The 25,608-nt window shown below is 44.4% G+C and overlaps 1 protein-coding gene across 1 annotated transcript in view; it reads left to right on the top strand.

The window, feature by feature from the left end:
* LOC134572300 (cytochrome P450 2G1-like) overlaps positions 1–24,602 on the top strand; it is a 43,527-nt gene extending 18,925 nt beyond the window's left edge. Inside the window, exons 5-9 of the mRNA XM_063431182.1 lie at positions 12,260–12,436; positions 13,765–13,906; positions 22,089–22,276; positions 23,058–23,199; positions 23,863–24,602. Coding sequence (XP_063287252.1) covers positions 12,260–12,436; positions 13,765–13,906; positions 22,089–22,276; positions 23,058–23,199; positions 23,863–24,044 — 831 coding nt within the window. The 3' untranslated portion in view covers positions 24,045–24,602. The remainder of the gene's footprint in view (positions 1–12,259; positions 12,437–13,764; positions 13,907–22,088; positions 22,277–23,057; positions 23,200–23,862) is intronic.
* Positions 24,603–25,608: the final 1,006 nt, after the last annotated feature.

The following is a 25,608-nucleotide window of genomic DNA, read 5'->3' as shown; positions in this document are numbered from 1 at the left end:
TTATGTGGTTATCTGAGGGGAGGAGAGGTGGGGGTGTTACCCTGTGTATAATTGGTTATTTTCATCCTCCCCCTGGGAGTGCCCTGTGTGTGCCTTTTCCTAATAAAAAGCAGGCTGGATGTTCCAGTCCTCAGATCTTGTTTTGACCCTCAACACGGAGCTTCAGTCTCGTTATTGGGGGGATTCTTATTTACGCTTAAGGACTATTATTGGGAACTTATGCCGTTTGGTGGATATCGTTATTCGAGAGATTACTGCTTCCCCTGGTTATGGTTCGTGGATTATACAGTATACGAACAAGGACTTGATACGGTGAGAGGGGAAGGTGGACTAAACGGTGATTTACTTAGTAAGACAAAAAGGTGTCTTAACAAGGATAATGTATAATAAACACAGGTTACTGACTATGGGAGGATAATGTATAATAAACACAGGTTACTGGCTACGGGTGGATAATGTATAATGAACACAGGTTACTGGCTATGGAGGGATAATGTATAATAAACACAGGTTACTGGCTATGGGAGGATAATGTATAATAAACACAGGTTACTGGCTATGGGAGGATAATGTATAATAAACACAGGTTACTGGCTATGGGTGGATAATGTATAATGAACACAGGTTACTGGCTATGGAGGGATAATGTATAATAAACACAGGTTACTGGCTATGGGAGGATAATGTATAATAAACACAGGTTACTGGCTATGGGAGGATAATGTATAATAAACACAGGTTACTGGCTATGGGTGGATAATGTATAATGAACACAGGTTACTGGCTATGGGGGATAATGTATAATAAACACAGGTTACTGGCTATGGGAGGGATAATGTATAATAAACACAGGTTAATGGCTGTGGGAGGATAATGTATAATAAACACAGGTTACTGGCTATGGGGGATAATGTGTAATAAACACAGGTTACTGGCTATGGGGGGATAATGTATAATAAACACAGGTTACTTGCTATGGGAGGATTGTGACGGAACCATCCGTCTGTCTGGTACTTTAGTGGATTCGACTATTTTAGGCCATCCGTCTAAAGGACTGATTTGTGATGTTATAAAGCATGTTTTACCGTTCCAGCCTGTTTTCCAGCCGTTCACCTCATTTCGCACGAACTCCATATCTAACATATGGGTGGCCGCCATTTTGGGACTTTTGCACGTGTTCGCGGCCATCTTGCGTGCGAACAGCGGTGTTTGCCTGTGAACGCGTGGAACTAAAAACGGATACCCAAACAGGCGAACACCGCTGAGACCTCCATACACCCAGAAGTTCGTGTTGGAACTACCGAACGACGAGCCATTCGGTAGTTACTTGTAATCGGCTATGGGGAATCCAGCGAACTCGGAGATAGTTGTGGATGATGAGGATTTCGTATGATTTTAACCGGCGAACGGAGACCGACTGCAGGGCCAAAACTTATGGAACTCTTTTTGGCTAGAAGATCCGTGCAGTCGGTCAAAACTTCAATCATCCATAACTCCCGAACCCCTTAACCGAATGGGCTGGGATTTGGACAGAGTGTTCCCCTAACCAAGACTTAAAGGTGTACCCCCTGGTTTTGGGGTACATCCATAACTGGGGTAAATTATTGTACAGTATAATTGTGTTATGTGGTTATCTGAGGGGAGGAGAGGTGGGGGTGTTACCCTGTGTATAATTGGTTATTTTCATCCTCCCCCTGGGAGTGCCCTGTGTGTGCCTTTTCCTAATAAAAAGCAGGCTGGATGTTCCAGTCCTCAGATCTTGTTTTGACCCTCAACACGGAGCTTCAGTCGTTATTCGAGAGATTACTGCTTCCCCTGGTTATGGTTCGTGGATTATACAGTATACGAACAAGGACTTGATACGGTGAGAGGGGAAGGTGGACTAAACGGTGATTTACTTAGTAAGACAAAAAGGTGTCTTAACAATTGGTGGCAAGCGACGGGATGAATCCCACAACACAGAAGGAAAGAAATGCAGTATGAACAGTTAAGACGTGCTACTCTTAAGGACATAATAGAACGCCGAGGTCAATCAGCAAGCAATTTAAAGAAACGGGAAATTATTGCTTTGCTAAGGGAAATGGATGCAACACAGGGAACGGAGAGCGCTAATGTGCCCAGCAGTTTGGATTTAACACCCGAGGAAATACAATTTAACCGGGCAGTGCAAATAAGGCTGGCACACTTTGGCCCCAACCCCTCAGCAGACATTGTGGAACGTGTGCAAGCCGCAGTAGCAGCACACCAAGCGCTCCAAGGAAGAGGAGCTGCAGCAGCAGAGGTACCCAATAACGATTCCGGAAGGAAAAAGGTACCATTTGCTGCATTTAAAAATTTTATTGAAAATGAAGGAGAGATCGATGGGTTCCTGGCCGATTTTGAGAGGCAGTGTGCCCTCCATCAGGTACCCACAGACCAATGGGTCACCATCCTCTCTGGGAAATTATCCGGCCGGGCTAGTGACGCATTTCGGGCCATCCCAGAGGAGGAGATCACCAGCTACCGTGCAGTGAAGGATGCGCTCCTAGCCAGGTATGCGGTGACCCCAGAAGTTTACAGACGGCGCTTCAGGGAAACCAACAAGCAAAGTGGCGATTCTTATGTGGAATGGGCCTGCAGAGTTCACCGTACTGCAGCACACTGGATGGCAGGATGCCAAGCAGTATCGGAGGAAGAGGTGCTGCAGGTATTCTTACTGGAACACTGCTTCGAGAAATTGCCTACCGGGGTCCGGGAGTGGGTCAGAGATAGAAAACCCTCTACCCTACCCGAGGCGGCCCGGTTGGCAGACGAATATACTGATGCTCGCAAACTGGACAATACCGTTGTTAAAGTTCCGACCAGAGTGGAATACCGACCAGCAGCCCCTCCGATTCCAACAACATACCAACCCCCAGTGCATCGCAGCCCAGTAGTACCACCGACCAATACTTATGTGCAGCCATCCAAATTTAATGCCAGGGATTATTCCCAACCCATCCGGTGCTTTCTGTGCAAACAGTTGGGACACAAGCGCCCGGAGTGTCCACTGAACCACGCTAACCAAGCTCAGTCCTGGAGGAGATCAGCCAACCCGAATCAGCGACCACCACAGCCTGCTGCTCACTGTGTAGAGCAGGAGGAATTCTGGGGCATCTTGCACGAAGCCGACCCGGTGCAAGCCGCCCATCAGGACAATCGCCAGCAACACCGGCAGACTGTGAAACTAAATGGCCGAGTGGTAAATGGACTTAGAGACACAGGAGCCACCATGACACTGCTCCAAAAGAACTTGGTCTCAGAACACCAGCACACCGGAGACACAGTGGCCGTGAGGGTAGCAGGGGGAGCCGTATTCCGGTTACCTGTTGCCCGTGTTCACCTGGACTGGGGAGTGGGCGCTAGACACGTGGATGTTGGGGTTATGAAAGACTTGCCCGCTGATGTGCTTCTTGGGAATGATTTGGCCCCTTTGGTTTCGGCCTATGCTCCAATGGGCCCCTTGGACGTTAACCCAGTGACTACTCGCTCTCAGACCCGTGCCTCTGGAACCAGCCCACCTGCCGAGGAGGCCCAGGTAAGACCCTTTTCCCCGACTGACACCTTAGCTCAGACCCCCTTAAGTTGGGATTCCCCAGAGGAGTTTGGGAGGGAAACCCGGGCAGATCCTACCTTACAAAAGTACAGGGACAGAGCAGATGCTGGAGAGGAAGGGATAGACGGGGAGCGGTATAAGTGGGTGGGGGACAGGCTATACAGAATCCCGAAACCTTCCCAGAAGAAGATAGCCCCTCCGCAGAATCACCAGCTGGTGGTGCCCGCGAAATACCGGCAGGAGCTTCTGCGGATAGGGCACGATGTCCCTTTAGCAGGACATCTAGGGTCTCGTCGCACAGCCTATAGGATCTCCCAGAATTTCTTTTGGCCCAACTTCAACCAGGCTGTGCGGATATATTGCAGTACTTGTGACACATGTCAACGGGTAGGAAAGCGGGGGGACCACCCTAAGGCTAAACTATCAGCGATGCCTATTATAGGGGAGCCCTTTTCCCGCATAGCTGTTGACATTGTGGGTCCACTGGCCAGGGCTAGTCCATCAGGCAAGAAGTATATTCTTACTGTAGTGGACTATGCCACTCGCTATCCAGAGGCAGTAGCGCTGTCTAACATAGAGGCAGAGACGATTGCTGATGCCCTGGTTAGGATTTTTACCAGGGTTGGGTTCCCTAAAGAGATCCTCTCCGACCAGGGAACCCAATTTACTGCGGTGCTCACCCAGCAGCTGTGGAAAGTATGTGGCATTAAACCCTTGCTTAGCTCGCCTTACCATCCACAGACTAACGGTCTCTGCGAGCGTTTTAACGGTACCCTCAAACAGATGCTGAGGACCTTTACGGACACTTGCAGGGACTGGGAGAGATTCTTGCCGCACCTTCTGTTTTCATACCGGGAGGTGCCCCAGGAATCTACTGGGTTCTCCCCTTTTGAGTTACTGTATGGGAGACGGGTCCGCGGACCCCTAGATCTCATCCGGGGACACTGGGAAGGGGAGACTGAGCAAGAAGGGACCCCCATAGTGCCATATGTTCTGGAACTTCGGGACCGCATGGAGAAACTGTCCCTGATGGCCCAGGGGAAACAGAAGAGATGGTACGATCAGGGTGCCCGACAGCGAGCCTTCCAGGTGGGGCAAAAAGTATTAGTGCTCAAACCTGTGAAGGCCAACAAGATGCAAGCCTCTTGGCAAGGCCCGTACAGAATAGTGGTGCAGATCTGCGATACTACCTATTTGATAGCCAGCTGTTCAGACGAAATGGTCCAGAGATCCTTTCATGTGAACATGCTGAAAGAGTATCAAGAACGACCTGAGAACATTGCAGCCGTATGTGCCCCAGCTACAGATGACCCTGAGAATTTGCCTCTCCCTGATCTATTAGAAAGGGACCCCCAGACTGACCTCACCTCCCTCGTACAGTTAGGAGACAGGTTAAACCCCACAGAAAGGATCCAAGCGAAACAGTTGTTATGGGAGAAGCAAGCAACTTTCTCCCAGGAGCCAGGTTACACCCACCTCGCTATACACAAGGTAGAGACCCCTGGACAGACCCCCTTACGACAGCCGCCTTACCGTATCCCTGAAGCAGTCCGAGATGGAATGCGGAAGGAGATACAGGAGATGACCCAGCTTGGGGTCATCGAACCCTCTGACAGCCCTTGGGCTTCGCCTGTAGTCCTAGTACCTAAGAAAGATGGGACCACCCGGTTCTGTGTGGACTACAGGCGACTCAACGAGCGGACTACCACTGACGCCTACCCAATGCCCCGGGTAGACGAATTATTGGATCGTATTGCCAGGGGACGTTATCTGACCACCATAGACCTATGTAAGGGCTACTGGCAGATTCCCCTGGCCGAGGATGCTATCCCCAAGTCGGCCTTCGTCACCCCATTTGGCCTGTACCAATTTAGGGTCATGCCTTTTGGGATGAAGAATGCCCCGGCTACTTTCCAACGGATGGTGGATAGACTCCTGGATGGCTTCCAAGAATTTGCCTGTGCACACTTGGACGACATAGCGATCTATAGTGGGTCCTGGGAGGAACACCTGGTACACATAGGGGTAGTACTGGATAAGATCCGGGCCGCTGGCCTGACATTGAAGCCAGAAAAGTGTCATGTAGGTATGGCAGAAGTACAGTACCTGGGTCACCGAGTGGGATGTGGGAACCAGAGACCAGAGCCCGCCAAAGTAGAAGCGGTGGCTAACTGGCCCACGCCCACTACTAAGACCCAGGTATTGGCCTTCTTAGGGACAGCAGGGTACTACCGACGTTTCGTTCCTGACTACAGCTCTATTGCTAAGCCCCTGACAGATCTGACGAAAAAGAATTTGCCTAAGCAGGTCCTGTGGTCCCCGGCTTGTGAAGCTGCGTTCCAGGCACTGAAACAAGCTCTCGTGAATGCCCCTATCTTGGCTTCCCCAGTCCCTAACAAACGCTTTCTCGTTCACACAGATGCTTCCATGTATGGACTGGGGGCTGTGTTAAGCCAAGTTGGGGAAGATGGAGGAGAGCATCCTGTCGCATACCTCAGCCGAAAATTACTACCCCGAGAAGTGAGTTATGCGGCAGTTGAAAAGGAATGTTTAGCCCTAGTCTGGGCATTGAAAAAGTTAAGTCCCTACTTGTATGGGCAAGAATTTTCCCTTGTAACAGATCATAACCCCCTCGTTTGGCTTAACCGGGTCTCAGGCGACAATGGGAGACTGCTGAGATGGAGCTTGGCATTACAACCGTACAACTTTACTATTAGCTACAGACCCGGTAAGCTGAACGGAAATGCGGATGGCTTATCACGACAGACCGACATATCCACCACCTCGTAGTCCGGACATCCCCAAGTTGACCCGCCACAGGGTCAAGCCGGGTCTGCCGGAGTGTTCCACAAGGGGGGAGCCGTGTGACGGAACCATCCGTCTGTCTGGTACTTTAGTGGATTCGACTATTTTAGGCCATCCGTCTAAAGGACTGATTTGTGATGTTATAAAGCATGTTTTACCGTTCCAGCCTGTTTTCCAGCCGTTCACCTCATTTCGCACGAACTCCATATCTAACATATGGGTGGCCGCCATTTTGGGACTTTTGCACGTGTTCGCGGCCATCTTGCGTGCGAACAGCGGTGTTTGCCTGTGAACGCGTGGAACTAAAAGCGGATACCCAAACAGGCGAACACCGCTGAGACCTCCATACACCCAGAAGTTCGTGTTGGAACTACCGAACGACGAGCCATTCGGTAGTTACTTGTAATCGGCTATGGGGAATCCAGCGAACTCGGAGATAGTTGTGGATGATGAGGATTTCGTATGATTTTAACCGGCGAACGGAGACCGACTGCAGGGCCAAAACTTATGGAACTCTTTTCAGCTAGAAGATCCGTGCAGTCGGTCAAAACTTCAATCATCCATAACTCCCGAACCCCTTAACCGAATGGGCTGGGATTTGGACAGAGTGTTCCCCTAACCAAGACCTTTCAAGCGGTGCTGGACTTAAAGGTGTACCCCCTGGTTTTGGGGTACATCCATAACTGGGGTAAATTATTGTACAGTATAATTGTGTTATGTGGTTATCTGAGGGGAGGAGAGGTGGGGGTGTTACCCTGTGTATAATTGGTTATTTTCATGCTCCCCCTGGGAGTGCCCTGTGTGTGCCTTTTCCTAATAAAAAGCAGGCTGGATGTTCCAGTCCTCAGATCTTGTTTTGACCCTCAACACGGAGCTTCAGTCTCGTTATTGGGGGGATTCTTATTTACGCTTAAGGACTATTATTGGGAACTTATGCCGTTTGGTGGATATCGTTATTCGAGAGATTACTGCTTCCCCTGGTTATGGTTCGTGGATTATACAGTATACGAACAAGGACTTGATACGGTGAGAGGGGAAGGTGGACTAAACGGTGATTTACTTAGTAAGACAAAAAGGTGTCTTAACAAGGATAATGTATAATAAACACAGGTTACTGACTATGGGAGGATAATGTATAATAAACACAGGTTACTGGCTACGGGTGGATAATGTATAATGAACACAGGTTACTGGCTATGGAGGGATAATGTATAATAAACACAGGTTACTGGCTATGGGAGGATAATGTATAATAAACACAGGTTACTGGCTATGGGAGGATAATGTATAATAAACACAGGTTACTGGCTATGGGTGGATAATGTATAATGAACACAGGTTACTGGCTATGGAGGGATAATGTATAATAAACACAGGTTACTGGCTATGGGAGGATAATGTATAATAAACACAGGTTACTGGCTATGGGAGGATAATGTATAATAAACACAGGTTACTGGCTATGGGTGGATAATGTATAATGAACACAGGTTACTGGCTATGGGGGATAATGTATAATAAACACAGGTTACTGGCTATGGAGGGTAATGTATAATAAACACACACAAAAAAAAGATTCAGAATTAATCTAAATTGTTAGCTGTCTAGGAGGTGGGAGGGTCTGGGAGGGAGGGTGTGCTGCTGATTGGCTTGAATGTGTCTGCTGACTGTGAGGTACAGGGTCAAAGTTTACTCAATGATGACGAATAGGGGGTGGACCGAACATCGCATATGTTCGCCGTCCGTGGTGAACGCGAACAAGCTATGTTCGCCAGGAACTATTCGATAGCGAACCGTTCGGGACATCACTATTAGAGATCCTTCCTGGGTCATGGCTGCCTAAAATGCATCAAAACATTCAGTATCTACTCCCTCTGCATGCAGACACTGAACTTTCCTCATAGAGATTCATTGATTCAATTCATTTCTATGAGAAGATGCTGATTGGCCAGGGCTGTGTATCATGCTGGCTCTGCCCCTGATCTGCCTCCTTGTCAGTCTCAGCCAATCCTATGGGGAAGCACTGTGATTGGATGAGGCTACCAATTCTGATGATGTCAGCAGACTGCTTGTTTTTTTTATGCAAACAGCATGCAGATCTACAGCTTCAGGCTTGAATACAGTAAGATGTTGCTATATTTATGGAGGCATGAAGGGCCCAGATGGGCTAAATGGTGGTTTTAACACTATAGGGTCTGGAATACATGTTTGTGTTCCTGACCCTATAGTGATCCTTTAATATTGATATCTAAAAAAAGATAATGGAAATATTTTGGGCAGCGTAAAAATGATAATGAATCATTGTCACATAAAAATTATTAATTAATATTAACTTCATGCCATATGTTTATTAACTAAGTCGCTGATCTAAAATGTAATTACTACAATTATTTATTATCTAGTCTTCATTTAGATATTTAATATGCGCTGATTTATAAATGTTGTTTACATGGCCAATCCAAGCTAGAGTTTATATCTCCCACTAAAGCTTTATATACGTAATGCATGAAGACATGGAATAATAAAAAAGAAAAATAATAAATAAAAAAGTAAAAGTAAAAAAAAAACTTTGGAATTTCCTGAATTTGTAGAATATGAAATATGAGCTCCGATAAACAGGAAAACGTTAGAACCTCCTAGGGAATCCCAGTACTTACTTTTTCTGGGAGTGTTAGAGGAACACTATAGTGTATTCCTGGCCCTATGGTGTCAAAAACACTATTTAGCCCTGGATTTTCTTTACTCCCCTTAAATATAGTGAAAATACACCTTACTTCCAGCGCCAAGGGGGTATGCCAGCGCTGGGCACGCCCATGATCCGCCTTCATCAGAAGTAATCCCATAGGAAATTGGTTAAGATCATCAATTCTGATGATCTCAACTAAGGAGGCTGGTGGGGGTGGTGCCAAATATCACCCAGGCCAATCTGCATCTCTATATAGAGATTCATTGAGTCAATACATCTCTATGGGGAAAGGTCAGCATCTCCATGCAGAGAATGGAGTCGCTGAACATCGGTGCTGCACACTGTTCAGCACTGCTCCAAGCAGCACCTCTAGCGGCCATCTGAGGAGTGGCCACTAGAGGTGTTCTTAGGCTGTAATGTAAATGCTGCATTTTCTCTGAAAAGGCAGTGTTTACAGAAAAAAAGCACGCGGGGCAGGCTATAGACACAAGAACAACTACAAGAAGCTGTAGTTGTTCGGGTGACTATTGTGTCTCTTTAAGCATACAATATAAACCCACACACACCAAGGCTTTATAGGAGATGTGATTTAGAATATTGCAGCAATGTCATTGAAGTGTTTCAATCACATTTTTAATAATCCTAAAACACATAAATGAACGCTGAGTCTGTCTATACTTGGACTAGTCAAGTGTGAGATATATTATAAGTGTGTTCTTACTACATGCACTTTAAAAAAGAATTGCACTAAACATCTGGTTACTATAATTTACACCTTGACACCTTATAATACAGTATGCAGTTAGATTGATATTGCACTTTTTAGTTTAAGTTTTATTGTGTGTGAACACATTATTCATCAGTCTTAAAGACACAGAACACTTTTATATGTTTTTGGATTTTTGGGATTGTACATAAATGGGTTATTGCACTTGAACGGTGCTGCTATTTCTACACATAATTTTACACTCATTTTAGAATATTTTATTAGACATTAGTTTAGCGCCCCTTTTAACTAGTTTTATTTTGTGTGTACATTTTTAATAATGTTTTAATTAATCATATGAAAATATATATCTTCTCATGGTGCTTCAAAAAGAACAACAAAAATAAGTGCTGCACCTAAAATTTGCACCGGTAATACAAACGTCTATTAGCCAAGGATCAATAAAGGCTGTTTCAGCAATATAAAAACAATACAATAGTCCCAAAAACGTCTTATGTGAAAGGTGCCATTATAGATAGTTTTGCACTTGGATAAGGTGCTGAGTCAAACAAAAAGGACTAAATCAAGCAGAAAGTCATTGTTGAGAAGGTATTGAAAATTTCAAAATTCCTTGCTGAAGTCCATACAGAAAGAAAAAAAGAAAAAAACTCCAATAGTACATGTGACGGACCCTCCGTCAATCGATGCTCCTAGTGCTCACCGAGGACTCCAAGCACTCCACCAGACACCATCAGTACCACAGTCCCCACATCCAGCGTTACAACTTGGTTGGAAACTCACCATCCTCTACCCACCCTGGACCTACGACAAGGCTCCAGGTTCCAGTGGGTGAACCTCTCCTCCAAGAGAGAATAGCAGGAACAAGCTCTTAAAGGAGCTTAGTTATTATAATCCCTGGGGAGTATAGTGATATAGCAATCCCCAGGGTAGATACAGCCTTTCCCCCCACACATGAGACGAGGCTCTATGTTGAGGGTAAAACAGGAACTCAGCAGATCTGAGAGTTTATTGTCTTTTATACAGTTTTCCCCACAAGGTTACCACCCAGGTGGACCTTGTGGGGCACAGGACACAAAGTCACAAAGCCAATCAAAACAGTATTGTACAGTTAGACACTCCCAGATAATATACACAAACCCTCCCCTCTGATTGGGAGATAATTGAGTAAGATACTGTAATTAACTCAATTATCCCCAAGCAGAAAAAACACATTTTTCACAAAACCCAGAAATAAGATATCCAAATATCACCCAGATCAGAGCAGGGGTTCATGAAATTCCTGTAAGTCTCTTTTGACCGACCGCACGCACATTTCCATGCCCAAAACAGTTCCAGAGAATTAGGCTGTGTGGCCGGTCTATTTCCAATAATAAGTTCAGTTTGAATGTACGAACGGGGGCCATTCGTGCAAATAGCCAATGTTAAAGTGACATTCGAATTGTCAAAAGCCGTTCGACTCACGTTGAACCGTCGAAGTTCCGGAGAAGGTAAAGTGCAGGGGTGTTCGTGCCGTTGCGTGTCCGATTTGAGTTCCATGAACTCGCCAACAAAACACTGCTGAACACGTTCGACTAAACAAGATGGCCGCGCCACGTGTTCGACTATACGAACGGCAACCACCCGCCTGTTGGTCAATTAGGCTGCTGTTTAGCTCCCAGCCTGGGAGGTAAATTGGCTGCAAACTCCACTTGTGTGTGGTCCAGCTGTTCGGTAGTTCAACGTTCCACTTCGAAAGTTTAAAGGGGTATTGTGCTAAGTCCCAATATGCACAAATAGTGTTTTTAAAAGGCAATACACCCTAGGGGCCATAGTCACAGGGCAAGAGGCTGGCAAGCAGGCCTCTCCAATATATATAAAATCAGCAAAAGTGGGTATAATAAAACAGCGATGGGTTACTCACATTTAGTGGAGCTACAACCAGCTCCAGCGTGTATAGTGTTCAGTGGTATAATCACCACTTACAGGATATGATGTAGGTGTCCTCAATAAGAAAAGTGCAAGCTGCCCAAAATGAAAAGGATAAAAATACAACAGATAGTGCTCTCTGCCGGATAAAATATTTTAAAACATGAATAAAAGTTATACTCACAAGAAAGAGCAGGCCAACTGCTCTATGAACAAAGCACTGGTGGCATGATCCCCACCTGGGATTCTTTGGAGTGAATTAAACATAATGAAAATAAAAATAAATATAATTATAAAAGATTTCAGGAGGTATATATTGTATATAACAATAATAAAACAGGTTATTGGCACAGTACACATGTAGAGTGACCAAAAATCCTTTATTCAAATAAAATACATAAAGCGTTTCATTAATAGGCTTTATGAAATGGAAGGAGAGATGTTTCAAATCTACCTTCAATTTTTCTAATAATTATCCTAAAACATGATTATTTCTACAAGCAAGAATATTACTCTTTATATTAGTATATAAAATGCTCAGTATTTAATTGTACTTTTCTAGCTTCTAAACATGTTTCCAACAATTATGAACAATGTTCCCGGCCCTCATAAGAAGATAAATAAACATCTGGATCTTTTGAGTGACTTTATCAAGGAACGAGTGAAGAAGAATCAAGAGACCCTGGATCCAGATTCGCCCAGAGACTATATTGACTGTTTCCTCATCAAGATGCAGCAGGTGTCTAATATCTCGATTGATAGGTTTATCAATAAATCCTACCAAATTGTTACTGCAAAGTGCCATCAACAGAATATGTCTTCCCAAGAAATAGATAAATATACCATTATAGCATGTGGGGGGGTTGTTGTTAATTACTAAAATGGGCTTTAACTATTTGCTTTCCCAAGCAGTAAGCTGCCCCTCCCAAAATTAGTTCGGGGATTTCTATATGTAGGAACTTTTCTTTAGCTGTGAGATTCTATAAAACATGCAAATAATCAATTAGAAAAGTAATAATTTCTGTATTGGAGAGAAGACATAGGAATGATACATATTTATTATTACTAATAATTCAGTAAAACCAACATTAACTCTAAAATAAAAAGAAATGTCAAACATAAACCATAAGAAATAGAGTTTAGAAAAGAACTCAAAGAGCCAAATAGTAGACTTGCAAAGATGAGTAATTATAGTTCTCTTGAATATTTTTATTTTATTTTATTTTTTTAATTTTTGGCCAAATGTCGGTTCAGCTTAGCCAAATGTCAAATCAGAATGCTAATCAGTAGAACAAACCAAAAAAGTGCATACATTTTCCAATCCATGTGCAGCAAAATATATGCATAATATAATATTATGATATACTTTGGAGTTTAGGAGCATTTTCATGCCATCTGGTTCACCGATCAAGTGATCAAGTGAGAAGAAGTAATATATATATATATATATATTTATATATTTATATATGACTTTCTCACCCCTCCGGGTGGTATTTTTGTGTATTCCATATTCCTCACTCTCTGGTGAGTTTTCTGGACAGTGTTCTCGGATGTCCCACCTGGGGCATGTTCATTTCATTTGGAATTCCCAATTTCACCTTTAGAGGAAAAAAAAAAAAGAGTTGACTGATGGAAATTTTTGAAGAAGGGCACTATGTCTATTCAGTATCCAGATATAATGCTGGTCTAACTGAATCATGATTATTGTGTTAAGTGCATTCTAAATATTGCACTATTTGTGCTTTTTATTTATGTATTCTCTGTTCTGGAATTATATCACCTTCTCCAGTAAAGATCGACATTTTAAGCATATTATATTCCACTTTATTATATCTGTGTTGTAGTTTAATCCAGGGTACCTCACTGGTTGTAATCTCAGCCAGTACTGAACCCACAGAGATCACAGGGCAGGCTGAGAATATTCACCGTAATGATATAGCCATAACTCAGAGCAGTGTTGGGTAAAGTAATTTTTTTATTTATTATATATAATTCTAAATTATATATTATTCTATGTCATCATTTTGGGAGACTGAATGTGCATTACCTTTTTATGGCATTTTACAGGAGAAGCAAAATCCAACATCTGTTTTCCACACAAAGAACCTGTTGATGACAGTTCTGACCCTCTTCTTTGCTGGTACGGAAACTATAAGTACCACTCTACGGCACGGGATGCTAATCCTCCTCCACTATCCAGAAATACAAGGTATTTTATTGTGGTCATTTTAGACTTATCAAGGAGATAAATCTATCCTAACTATAAATATGGAACATGCAAGAGTACAAAACTGGAACCAATGAGTTAAAACACTCAGTATGAAATACTCAAGCTATGTATGAAAAACTCAATGCTTAATTGGACCATCGGGTTATGAGAATGGGTAATATAGACAAAGATTACCATCTAAAAATGCATATGGCTGGGAAGCCACATACAGATACAGAGAGAAAAAGAATATATTGCATAGCCTCTTAGTAAACTTGTATTGCTTTGTGTGTTTTGTTCAATCACTCTGCGCTCAGAATGTGTGGTAGACATAGAGAATCATGGAGAAACTGAAATTCGGATGAATTTGAGATGGTCAAGTATTTCACGGAATTCCAAGTCGAAATTTAGCTAAATTACAGACTAAGTGAAATTTGAAATACCGAACATATTCTGGGGCAGTCAATATTCTACATTATGAATCAATAAAAAACAAAGCGATACACCCCAGGTGAATGCACACAAATATACTTAAGTATTATAAAAATATATATTGCCCCAAAGTCCAAAAATAAAACAGCATAAGCGTTTTTACTCTCCCAGGCGTCTTCTTCAGTGCACTAAAAAAAAGACTCCTGGGAGAGTCGAAACGCGTATGCTGCTTAATATTTTATACTTTGGCACTATATATTTTTTTTTATAATTGTGTATTATTTGTGGCAAACCTAGCCACTTCTGAGCTATATGCAGTACAGGTTGTCCGTAGGCTGAATGTATAATGTGTTCCGTTAAATATATATGTGTTGTACTATGGCCGTTCGCATGCTGACAGCCGTACGCTGCCAGCATACAAGCATTCGTACGACGAAACACGGCTATCCTGGCCGTTCGCCGTGCGAATACGGGCTCCCCAGGTCGACCACACATTCACAAGTCGTGTGGCACCAATTAACCGATTGCAACATTGTTGCAATCGGTAATTAAGGGCTCTCCTAGGTGGCCGTCGTTCGACTACCGACCATGCGGCGGTCGGCCATCTTGGATCCTTTGTCTCTGCAGCGGTGTTCGGTCGTCGAGAGCCTGGAACTGAAAACGGCTACTCAATGATCCGAACACCGCTGGACTTCCAGAGCGTTCGGGAGTTCCGCGTTCGGTACATTATGTGTCCCGTACTTATTCGGTACTTTTAAACCAACTTCAATGTTTAAATGTATTCTGTGCGGCGTTCGGTCAATTCAGCTGGGATCAGAGCGGTATTCTCACAAAGTGTGCGCTCCGACCCCAGCTATCTACCGAACGTTCGGTTATTCCAAAGTACCGAATATTGTGTAAATTATGTATTTTAAAGTCAATTGTCGGTTTTGCTGCACGAGGGGATAATCCACTTAATCGTCCATTTTAGTGGGAGTATCCTTCTCGTGCAGCAATGCCTGTTGGGAAAGTCACAATGCATGTTGGGAGAAATCCCCTGGATTATCTGTGTGGAAACCCCTTGCATGGGGAACTGCTTAAATATGCCTGCTTGTGAATAAACCGAGTGAGTTGACTCCCAAACTGTGTTTCGTCCGGTTATTGGGAGGATTGGGGATATTGCCTTGCTTTCTACTCTGACTGTGGATTTCCTGAGGATACCAACGGATATCGTGCATTATTATACTGCATTCCGTTACAATTGGTGGCAAGCGACGGGATCCGAACCTTACAGCCGAAAAGCAGCATTCGTGTAACTGGAACTACCGAACAAGGAAAGCAAGGGCAATTCGTATGGAGATTGATTATACCATACTGAAACGACAGACTTTAAAAGAGCTACTGGAAGCCAGGGGCAAGATAGCCAGCAACAAATCTAAGGCTGTGCTGATCGCGGAACTGATGGAGGGAGACGGAGCCCGCAGCGCTACAACTCCACCAGCCATGGAAGAGACCCCATTCCAGAAAGAGCTACGAACCAGGTTGGCGTTTCTGCCGCAACTAGTACCGTTGGAAATATTGACCGTGATGGTATCGGATGTACAGGATTATCTGATGGCGACCTGCACCCCTGAGACACCGCCTAGGGCAGAATCTGTTACTGCCTCCACCTACGGACAGGTAAAGCCCAAAGTCCCACATCACGCATTTAAAGCGTTTTGTGAAGAAAAGGACGAAATTGATGGGTATTTACAGGATTTTGAGCGGCTGTGCGATTTGCACGATTTGGAACCCGCAGTATGGGTGCCGCTGCTGGCAGGCAAATTATCGGGTAGGGCAGCTGAAGCCTACCGTGCTGTACCCCGAGAGGACAGCAAAGATTACCCTAAAGTAAAAAGGGCGATCTTGGAGAGGTATGCTATTACCCCAGAGGCGTACCGGCGCAAGTTCAGGGGCTTTCGCAAACCTGAGAAAGATTCTCACGCAGAGTGGGCGCACAAGCTGGATCAAGCATCACTAGGCTGGATACAGGCCAGCAACGCTACTAATATGGAGGAGTTGCGACAGCTAATGCTACTGGAGCAGTTTTTTAATGGTTTGTCCCCAGAAGCACAAGAATGGGTGAGAGACCGTAAACCACTCACCCTACCCGAAGCCGCTAGGTTGGCGGATCAGCATTTTGATGCCAGGAGACATCACGGATCACAGAATAAGACTCTCCCTCGGATTACCGGGCCACCCAACACTTTTACTCCTACCGGCCCCACCGTACCCCTGCACAGGCCAGCACTGAATACTCCACCACCCCCTTCCCGGTACAACGGCCGGGCTAACATTCAGTGTCACACCTGCAAGCAGTGGGGACACATTTCTCGGGAGTGCACCCAAAACCGGAGCCGGCAAGCTTGGAATCAGGTGCGACAAAATTTGGCACCAAGGGCTGCTGCGCACCATTACCAGGTAGCACCCGCCACCCAAGAATTGCTGAGCGCTCAAATTGAGGAGCCTCTAGGGGTGCTCCACGAAGTAATGTCGGTCCGAGCCACCGACAACCGACAACATCATCGGCAGCTAGTAACCCTAGAGGGGAAGGAGGTACAAGGGCTCCGGGATTCGGGAGCCACTTTAACTTTGGTTGCACCACATTTGGTACCAGGCGCAACCCACACTGGCGGCTCAGTGGCGGTATACCGGCTACCTACTGCCAAAGTACATTTGGATTGGGGTGTGGGAGAGGGGACTGTGGAAGTGGGACTTATGCAGAATTTACCTGCAGATGTTGTGCTGGGGAATGACTTAGGCCAGATGACTTCCGCTTTTATTCCCCAGGCTCCATACCAGGAGGCCCACCCCGTAACCACCCGGCAACAGGCTCGCACCACGGCTACACCGATACACTCTGAGGCTCAGGTAAGAGACCATGTCCCCCAACCGACCCCCATGTCCTGGGATACCCCGACTACCTTTGCGACCGAAGTCCAGACCGATCCCACCCTCCAAGTATATAGGGACCGGGCACAAACAGACCAAGCAGGGCTAGAGGGGGAGCGGTACATCTGGGAGAAAGAGTTGTTATACCGTGTCACGGCAAAAGATGTGGGGGGGTCTGTCACCTTGACTAACAAACAGCTAGTGGTACCGCAAAAGTATAGGCAGGAGCTGCTTAGAATTGCTCATGATATCCCCTTGTCGGGACACCTAGGGATGACCCGTACCCGATACCGCTTAACGCATGCCTTCTTCTGGCCCGGGATCTCTCAGGATGTGCGCCAGTATTGCACCTCCTGCGACGTCTGCCAGCGAGTAGGTAAACGAGGGGATCGCCACAAGGCCAAGCTATGTCCCCTACCCATTATCGCAGAACCCTTCAGCAGAGTAGCGGTGGATATCGTAGGGCCCCTGCCAAAACCCAGTCCCTCTGGCAAAAGATACATTTTAACTGTAGTGGATTACGCCACCAGGTACCCCGAAGCTGTGGCCCTCACTAATATCCATGCTGAGACCGTAGCGGAAGCGTTAATGAAAGTGTTTTCCCGGGTAGGGTTTCCCCAAGAGATAATCTCGGACCGAGGTACCCAATTTACGGCCGAAGTTACCCAACATATGTGGAAGGTATGTGGCATTAAGCCAATAGTTAATTCCGCCTACCACCCCCAGTCCAATGGGCTATGTGAGAGGTTCAACGGGACGCTGAAGCAGATGCTTTGGACGTTCGGGGAGACCCACAAAGACTGGGAGAGGTTTCTGCCTCACCTACTCTTTGCTTATAAAGAGGTTCCCCAGGAGTCGACAGGATTCTCCCCATTTGAGTTACTATTTGGGAGAAGGGTGCGGGGGCCCTTGAACTTGATTAGGGAACATTGGGAGGGAGAGAGTACTACCAACGAAACCCCTATCATATCCTACGTACTGGAGTTCAGGGACCGTCTGGAGGCGCTAACTCAGGCTGTACACACCAACCTCCAGGCGGCCCAGCAACGACAGCGACGATGGTACGATAGAGGAGCCCGAGACCGCAGCTTTCAGGTGGGACAGAAGGTTTTAATTTTAAAACCCGTCCGCACAGACAAGCTGCAGGCCATCTGGCAAGGCCCATACCAGGTAGTGGAGCAGCGATGCGACACTACCTATGTGATTGGCCCCTGCTCAGGGGTAGGGAAGAGACGCATGCTCCACGTGAACATGCTCAAACCCTACCATGAGAGGATCGAGGATCTGACGGCAATATGTGCCTCCTCCTTAGAAGATCAGGAGAACCTACCCTTACCTGACCTACTAGAACCAGAGGCACCGATAGAGCCCTCCCGGGGAGTTCAGCTGGGGGAGCGGCTCAGCCCCCAGGAGCGTGCCCAGGTACAAGCGCTGATTGTAGCCAAAGGAGCTACCTTCTCCAATTTACCTGGTTACACTCCGCTAGCCACCCACCGAGTGGACACCCTGGGACAGCTGCCTATGAGGCAGGCTCCATATAGGGTTCCGGAATCAGTCCGTACCCATATGAAAACCGAGCTAGATGAAATGTTACAGCTAGGGGTTATCGAACCCTCCGATAGCCCCTGGGCATCGCCGGTAGTCCTGGTACCTAAAAAGGATGGCACCACCAGGTTCTGTGTCGACTACCGGAGGCTAAATGACAAAACGGTGTCTGATGCCTACCCGATGCCCCGGATAGACGAGCTGTTAGATAAGATGGCACGGGGCCAGTATCTCACTACCATTGACTTGTGTAAGGGGTACTGGCAAATTCCGCTAGCCGATGACGCCATCCCCAAGTCGGCGTTTGTCACTCCGTTTGGCCTGTACCAGTTCAAGGTCATGCCTTTCGGAATGAAAAACGCTCCGGCTACCTTTCAGCGGATGGTAGATCGGCTACTGGACGGTTTCCAGGAGTATGCCTGTGCCTATCTAGATGACATAGCCATCTTTAGCCAGACCTGGGAAGACCACCTACACCATATAGGGGCGATCCTAGATCGTATTGGGGAGGCTGGGTTAACGTTAAAGCCTAGCAAGTGCCACATAGGTATGGCTGAGGTGCAGTATCTGGGACACCGAGTAGGGTGTGGGCAGCAGAGACCCGAGCCAGCCAAGATTGAGGCCGTAGCAAAGTGGCCTACCCCCAGGACTAAGACTCAGGTGCTGGCGTTTTTAGGGACGGCCGGCTACTACCGGAAGTTTGTTCCAGACTATTGCACCCTGGCCAAACCCCTAACGGACTTGACTAAAAAGAACCTACCCCGACTGGTTGTCTGGGCCCCAGAGTGTGAGCAGGCATTCCAGCAACTCAAAACGGCTCTAACTAATGCTCCTGTGTTAACTGCTCCTGATCCAACTAAAAGATTTCTTGTTCACACAGACGCTTCAATGTTTGGATTGGGGGCAGTACTGAGCCAAGTGGGAGCCGATGGCGGAGAACACCCCGTAGCCTACTTAAGCCGCAAGTTGCTGCCGCGTGAAGTGAGCTACGCTGCCATTGAGAAAGAATGCCTGGCCGTGGTGTGGGCCCTCAAAAAGTTACAGCCATATTTGTACGGACAACCTTTTTCTTTACTCACAGATCACAACCCGTTAGTGTGGCTAAACCGTGTATCTGGAGACAATGCTCGGCTGCTGCGCTGGAGTTTGGCGCTGCAGCCCTTTGACTTTACCATTCATTATCGGCCCGGAAAACAAAACGGTAACGCTGACGGGTTATCCAGACAGACTGAACTCGAGAAGTGATCTGTGAGTACTCTCCCGGACATCCCCAAGCCGATCCGTTGGGATCAGACTGTGTATGCCGGCTTGGTTCTGGGGGAGCATTGTGGCAAACCTAGCCACTTCTGAGCTATATGCAGTACAGGTTGTCCGTAGGCTGAATGTATAATGTGTTCCGTTAAATATATATGTGTTGTACTATGGCCGTTCGCATGCTGACAGCCGTACGCTGCCAGCATACAAGCATTCGTACGACGAAACACGGCTATCCTGGCCGTTCGCCGTGCGAATACGGGCTCCCCAGGTCGACCACACATTCACAAGTCGTGTGGCACCAATTAACCGATTGCAACATTGTTGCAATCGGTAATTAAGGGCTCTCCTAGGTGGCCGTCGTTCGACTACCGACCATGCGGCGGTCGGCCATCTTGGATCCTTTGTCTCTGCAGCGGTGTTCGGTCGTCGAGAGCCTGGAACTGAAAACGGCTACTCAATGATCCGAACACCGCTGGACTTCCAGAGCGTTCGGGAGTTCCGCGTTCGGTACATTATGTGTCCCGTACTTATTCGGTACTTTTAAACCAACTTCAATGTTTAAATGTATTCTGTGCGGCGTTCGGTCAATTCAGCTGGGATCAGAGCGGTATTCTCACAAAGTGTGCGCTCCGACCCCAGCTATCTACCGAACGTTCGGTTATTCCAAAGTACCGAATATTGTGTAAATTATGTATTTTAAAGTCAATTGTCGGTTTTGCTGCACGAGGGGATAATCCACTTAATCGTCCATTTCAGTGGGAGTATCCTTCTCGTGCAGCAATGCCTGTTGGGAAAGTCACAATGCATGTTGGGAGAAATCCCCTGGATTATCTGTGTGGAAACCCCTTGCATGGGGAACTGCTTAAATATGCCTGCTTGTGAATAAACCGAGTGAGTTGACTCCCAAACTGTGTTTCGTCCGGTTATTGGGAGGATTGGGGATATTGCCTTGCTTTCTACTCTGACTGTGGATTTCCTGAGGATACCAACGGATATCGTGCATTATTATACTGCATTCCGTTACATTATTTATGTTTGTTTTGCTGTATTTTACTAATTTATTTATTAACTTTTTCCTTTCTATACTGCTTAAATTGTCCCCACTTATTTTACTTCAATAAAGTTATTTAACTTACCTAGAGTTCTTTTTCTCCATTTTTACTTGGAACAAGCTCCGTGAAAAGTATATATGACAGCCTCTATAGACACCCAGGAGCCTTCCGTATAGAGTCTGGTATGGCTCTGTACTGTGTGAGTTTTTTTTCCTCTGTATATATATTTTTATATGTAAACAGAAAGCACTATGTACCATTGCGTAGATTTTATCTGCCTGATTTGAATTTTGAACATCTATTTAAGTATAAGCGATACGGAATCTATTGGCACTATATAAATGGCGATAATAATAATAATCATAATAATAATAATCATAATAATATTATATTTGTGTGCATTCACCTGGGGTGTATCACTTTGTTTTTTGTTTATTCATTTTGTAAGGTGATTAAGGGATACACCTTAGATACCCCTTTATTGTCTATTTTATTGGGCAGTGCCTTGTTTAGTATTCTGATTCTACATTATATCTGTGCTACCAAAAAAGATTGAATGATTGCTGGTAAATGGAGATCAGGTGAGCAGTGAAATAACAGGAGGAGTTGTAAAAACAAATCTACATTTATATATAATAAATGTAATAAATATATAATATATAATACATGTTTACAGCTCCTCCTGTCTTTCCATCTGTTAGCTATTTTTTCTCACTTCATCTGTGAGCCAAATTGCGGTAAAATGCTATTTATAATATTGTATTATGTATATATTTTGCTACACATTGATTGTGTGACTTTTGTGTTCGTTCTTTAGATTCGGTTTCCAAATCTTCATTCAGCCAGCTGAGCCAAACTGATATCCGGCTGAATGTTGGGTGTCTCAAGAAATTTTCTATCTTCATCAGAATTGAGATATATTACCTCTTGGGGCAGGTAAATGCTGCTAATCTTGCAAATTAAATCTTGTGTTTAATTCTCAACAGAGAAGCTTCATGAAGAAATCAGAAGAGTGATTGGAGATAACCGCAGCCCAACCAATGAGCATCGGAGCCAGATGCCATATACAGATGCGGTCATCCACGAGATCCAGAGATTCTCTGATGTTATACCCATGAATGTTCCTCATTTAGTCACAAAAGACACCACATTCAGGGGCTACACTATCCCTAAGGTGAATCACTTATTTATAGATACACAGATTGTAATCCCTTTTCTGTATGACACTAGGTCCACTAACAAGTCCATTTGATGTCTTTTCCCTCATTGCACGCCTCAACAGCTTTGCTAAAGGTCACTTGTTGATAAGTTATATATGAAATTCCTCTGTAATATAATAAGATATAATATAAGATATAATCTCTTATCTGTAAATTTAAGTAGTGAAATGTCAGCCCAACCCTGGGCTGAGAAAATTTCTTGTGCCAATAATTTGTTTCTAAATTTGTTATCAATCATTCTATTAGTTTAAATAAATTAGGAGAGTAAAGATTGAAGACAGATATAAAATAAAAAAATGAAACCTCTAAAAACATAAATAATGTTTGACTTGGTTGCTGTAAAGCTATCAAATTATGTGTTTATTTTTACCTCATACCTTTATAATAAAAGACAGTGTCAACTGGCGAGATTTTTAGTTGGTGGGGCAATAGACATCGACTCTATTCTCTATGATATAATCACTGGAGAACATACAAAACATTGGGATTGTGTAAGACCAGACTAATACTTAATACTGGACATATGTGGACCACAGGATGAGAGTAGGGAAGAAAAGTAGAAAGTAAAGAGGTGATATGATAAATGAAAAAGGACTGAACTGAGGATCATAAAAGGTTTTGGGGAGTTTGCAAAAGATATAGGGAATGGTACTCATTACATAAAAAGGGGATAAGTTCCAACAAGGGATAAAAGAGAGAATGTCTTTCACAGATCTCATTGTCCTCTCTTTGTAGGGCACAGATGTCTATCCTCTTTTGTGTTCTGTTCACCGAGATCCAAAACAATTTGCGACTCCCTTCAAATTTAATCCAAACCACTTCCTGGATGACAGTGGTCATTTTAAGAAGAATGAGGCCTTCATGCCTTTTTCTATAGGTAAGGCTTGCAAGTCATATGTACATTGCCAAAAATAATCAATACACCTGAAACAATGTGAAATATATCTGAATGAGAAGAAGGAATGACCAAATAGATATAAAACAACTATCACAATGAGGACAGTGTGTGTACTAGCATTGCTGTCTTTTTACATGTGATTTCAATAATAAAATTACCTGAAATACAGGAACATTTCATGGAATCAACCTGAATTTACCTCATATTACCCCAAAAAAGCAACAACATGGACATGACAACTGAAAATTCTCAATAAATTTAAGTAAAAGCACTAAACACATTTATATGTTATATTTTTTTTATCATATATGTATTAAATATATACATATAGATAGTCACTTCATCTGGGAGGAAAATCAACATTTTGTATTTGTCCCCTAACCATCAATCATCTCTTTTCCAGGTGGGTGATGAAAGGGGGGTAAGGTGGCTCAGTAGTAAATAAGTGCCGTCATATGGTTCAAAGGAATATCCCCTGCATTAGGCAGGTAGATAGGTGTCTTTTACACCCCTGATAATTTGAATGTCTTACCTACCACAGCTCGGGTAAAGAGATGGACAAGCATTTCCTGTAAACAGAGCTACCATATATTACTCTTATTCTTTGGGGTGAACTGACATGTTCTTTCCTATTATTTCCAGGGAAGCGGATCTGTCTGGGGGAGGGGTTAGCTCGGACCGAGCTCTTCCTGTTCCTGACCACCATTGTGCAGAACTTCAAACTGTCCTCAAAAACACAATTCACAGAGTCGGACCTCGCTCCTAAAATGAAAGGCTTTGCCAGCTACCTCATTCCGTATGAGCTCTCATTTATCCCTCGTTAGATCTGGGGGCAACTGCGATCTCAAGGCAGATGGTTCCCAATGGCTTTGCCACCCTGAGCTTTAAATTTGTTCACAACACTGGGCAATGTTAAGGTTAAACCGTAGGACAACCGTGAAGGCCTAAACAACTTGTGTAATATCCCAGTTATTTAGTAAGGGTGCCGCTGTGTTTTTATCAGGCGTAACTGATTATTTAAATTGTAAGGTAAAGCTTGGATTCTGTAACTATTGGGTTTTGCTGACCATTCAGGTATTCCTGGGAAGCAATGGCTATTTTATAATCCTTTTGATAAACTGTGCTCACTGTTTAAAGTGACGAATCCAGAACATGCAATTCATGGAATTTAAATTATGGAAAAATCACCTAAACCTTTGGTTAAACCAATTCACTGGAGGGGGTTATAATGGAATATCAGGGACTGTTCAATATACATTTATCAAGTTGTTTTATCTTTCATCAATATATCTCCTTAACCGCTTCAATACCAAACACTTTTTCTTTCATTTTTAAAATATTAGAATTACCTTTGTTTGAAATAGGGGGATGTATAACTAGCACATAAAACATATAACAAATTTTTTGGGTTGATTATTTTTCAGACAAAATTAAAATTATGTCAATTTAATCAATTGTTATCCATCATTCATTTGTTTATAGTTTAAAACTTTTTACATCTAATGAAGTATTTCATCATTCAGCTCAAACAGTATGATACAGTATATGGAGGAGGTGTGAAGATTATTACGACAGTATGAGAATCAAGAGAGACCACTAGATACAATAGTCAGAATAGTCTAGGAAGTGATATGATGTTACAACAGCGTATCCAAATGTTCACATAAGCCCTGGTGGAGAGTGTGTAGGTAGTAGATCAGTGGTGGAGATACCGTTGCAACAATCACTAAACCAAACCAGAGCATGTAGCATGAAGACAGGAAAGTGAAAAGGGGGGAATATTTCCTAAACGGTCACTTTTAGTAATGCGACAAAAATCATGCATATATTGTCTGTAATAAAATCCCCAATTTTTATGCGAAGTCTAAACATAATGCCTGAGATAACTAGATTCTGAACACCAGCGTACAGGGTCTAAATGAGCCATCACTGTTAAGATCCCACACGCTAAAATAGACTAAAGTTCCACAAGTTTGACACTAATCTGTGCCTTCAAGGGCACCTACAATTATAAATAGAGTGAAAAACACTCTAGCTTAGCTGCCTGTAAATTAATGTAAACCCTGGACTGCAAAAAATTACTAGCCGGTACGGTCGTATTCAGCTGGGCGCCACACCGCCTGATAGTGGTTAGCAGCCAGTGTTATTAGATAGATCATGACAGCTCAACCGGGTAGCCTCCTGTATACATGTGTTGTAAAGTAAAATGGATAAAGTATTAGCCAAAGATTTGAATCTGGAGTTGCTACACAGAGTAGGATGAGGTGTCTGAGACTGACATGTGTGTCACCGGTAAAACCCACAGACAAACCCTAGAGGAAAAAAAATATATATAATTTTTTTGAAGTTGAAATCAAAAGAAATATTCATAATGTTGAATGGACTAAA

The sequence above is a fragment of the Pelobates fuscus genome, chromosome 9, assembly GCF_036172605.1.
Source record: "Pelobates fuscus isolate aPelFus1 chromosome 9, aPelFus1.pri, whole genome shotgun sequence".
Classification (NCBI taxonomy): Eukaryota; Metazoa; Chordata; class Amphibia; order Anura; family Pelobatidae; genus Pelobates; species Pelobates fuscus.
The sequence above is the reverse complement of the archived record's forward strand: the minus strand, read 5'-3'. Positions and strand labels throughout refer to the sequence as shown.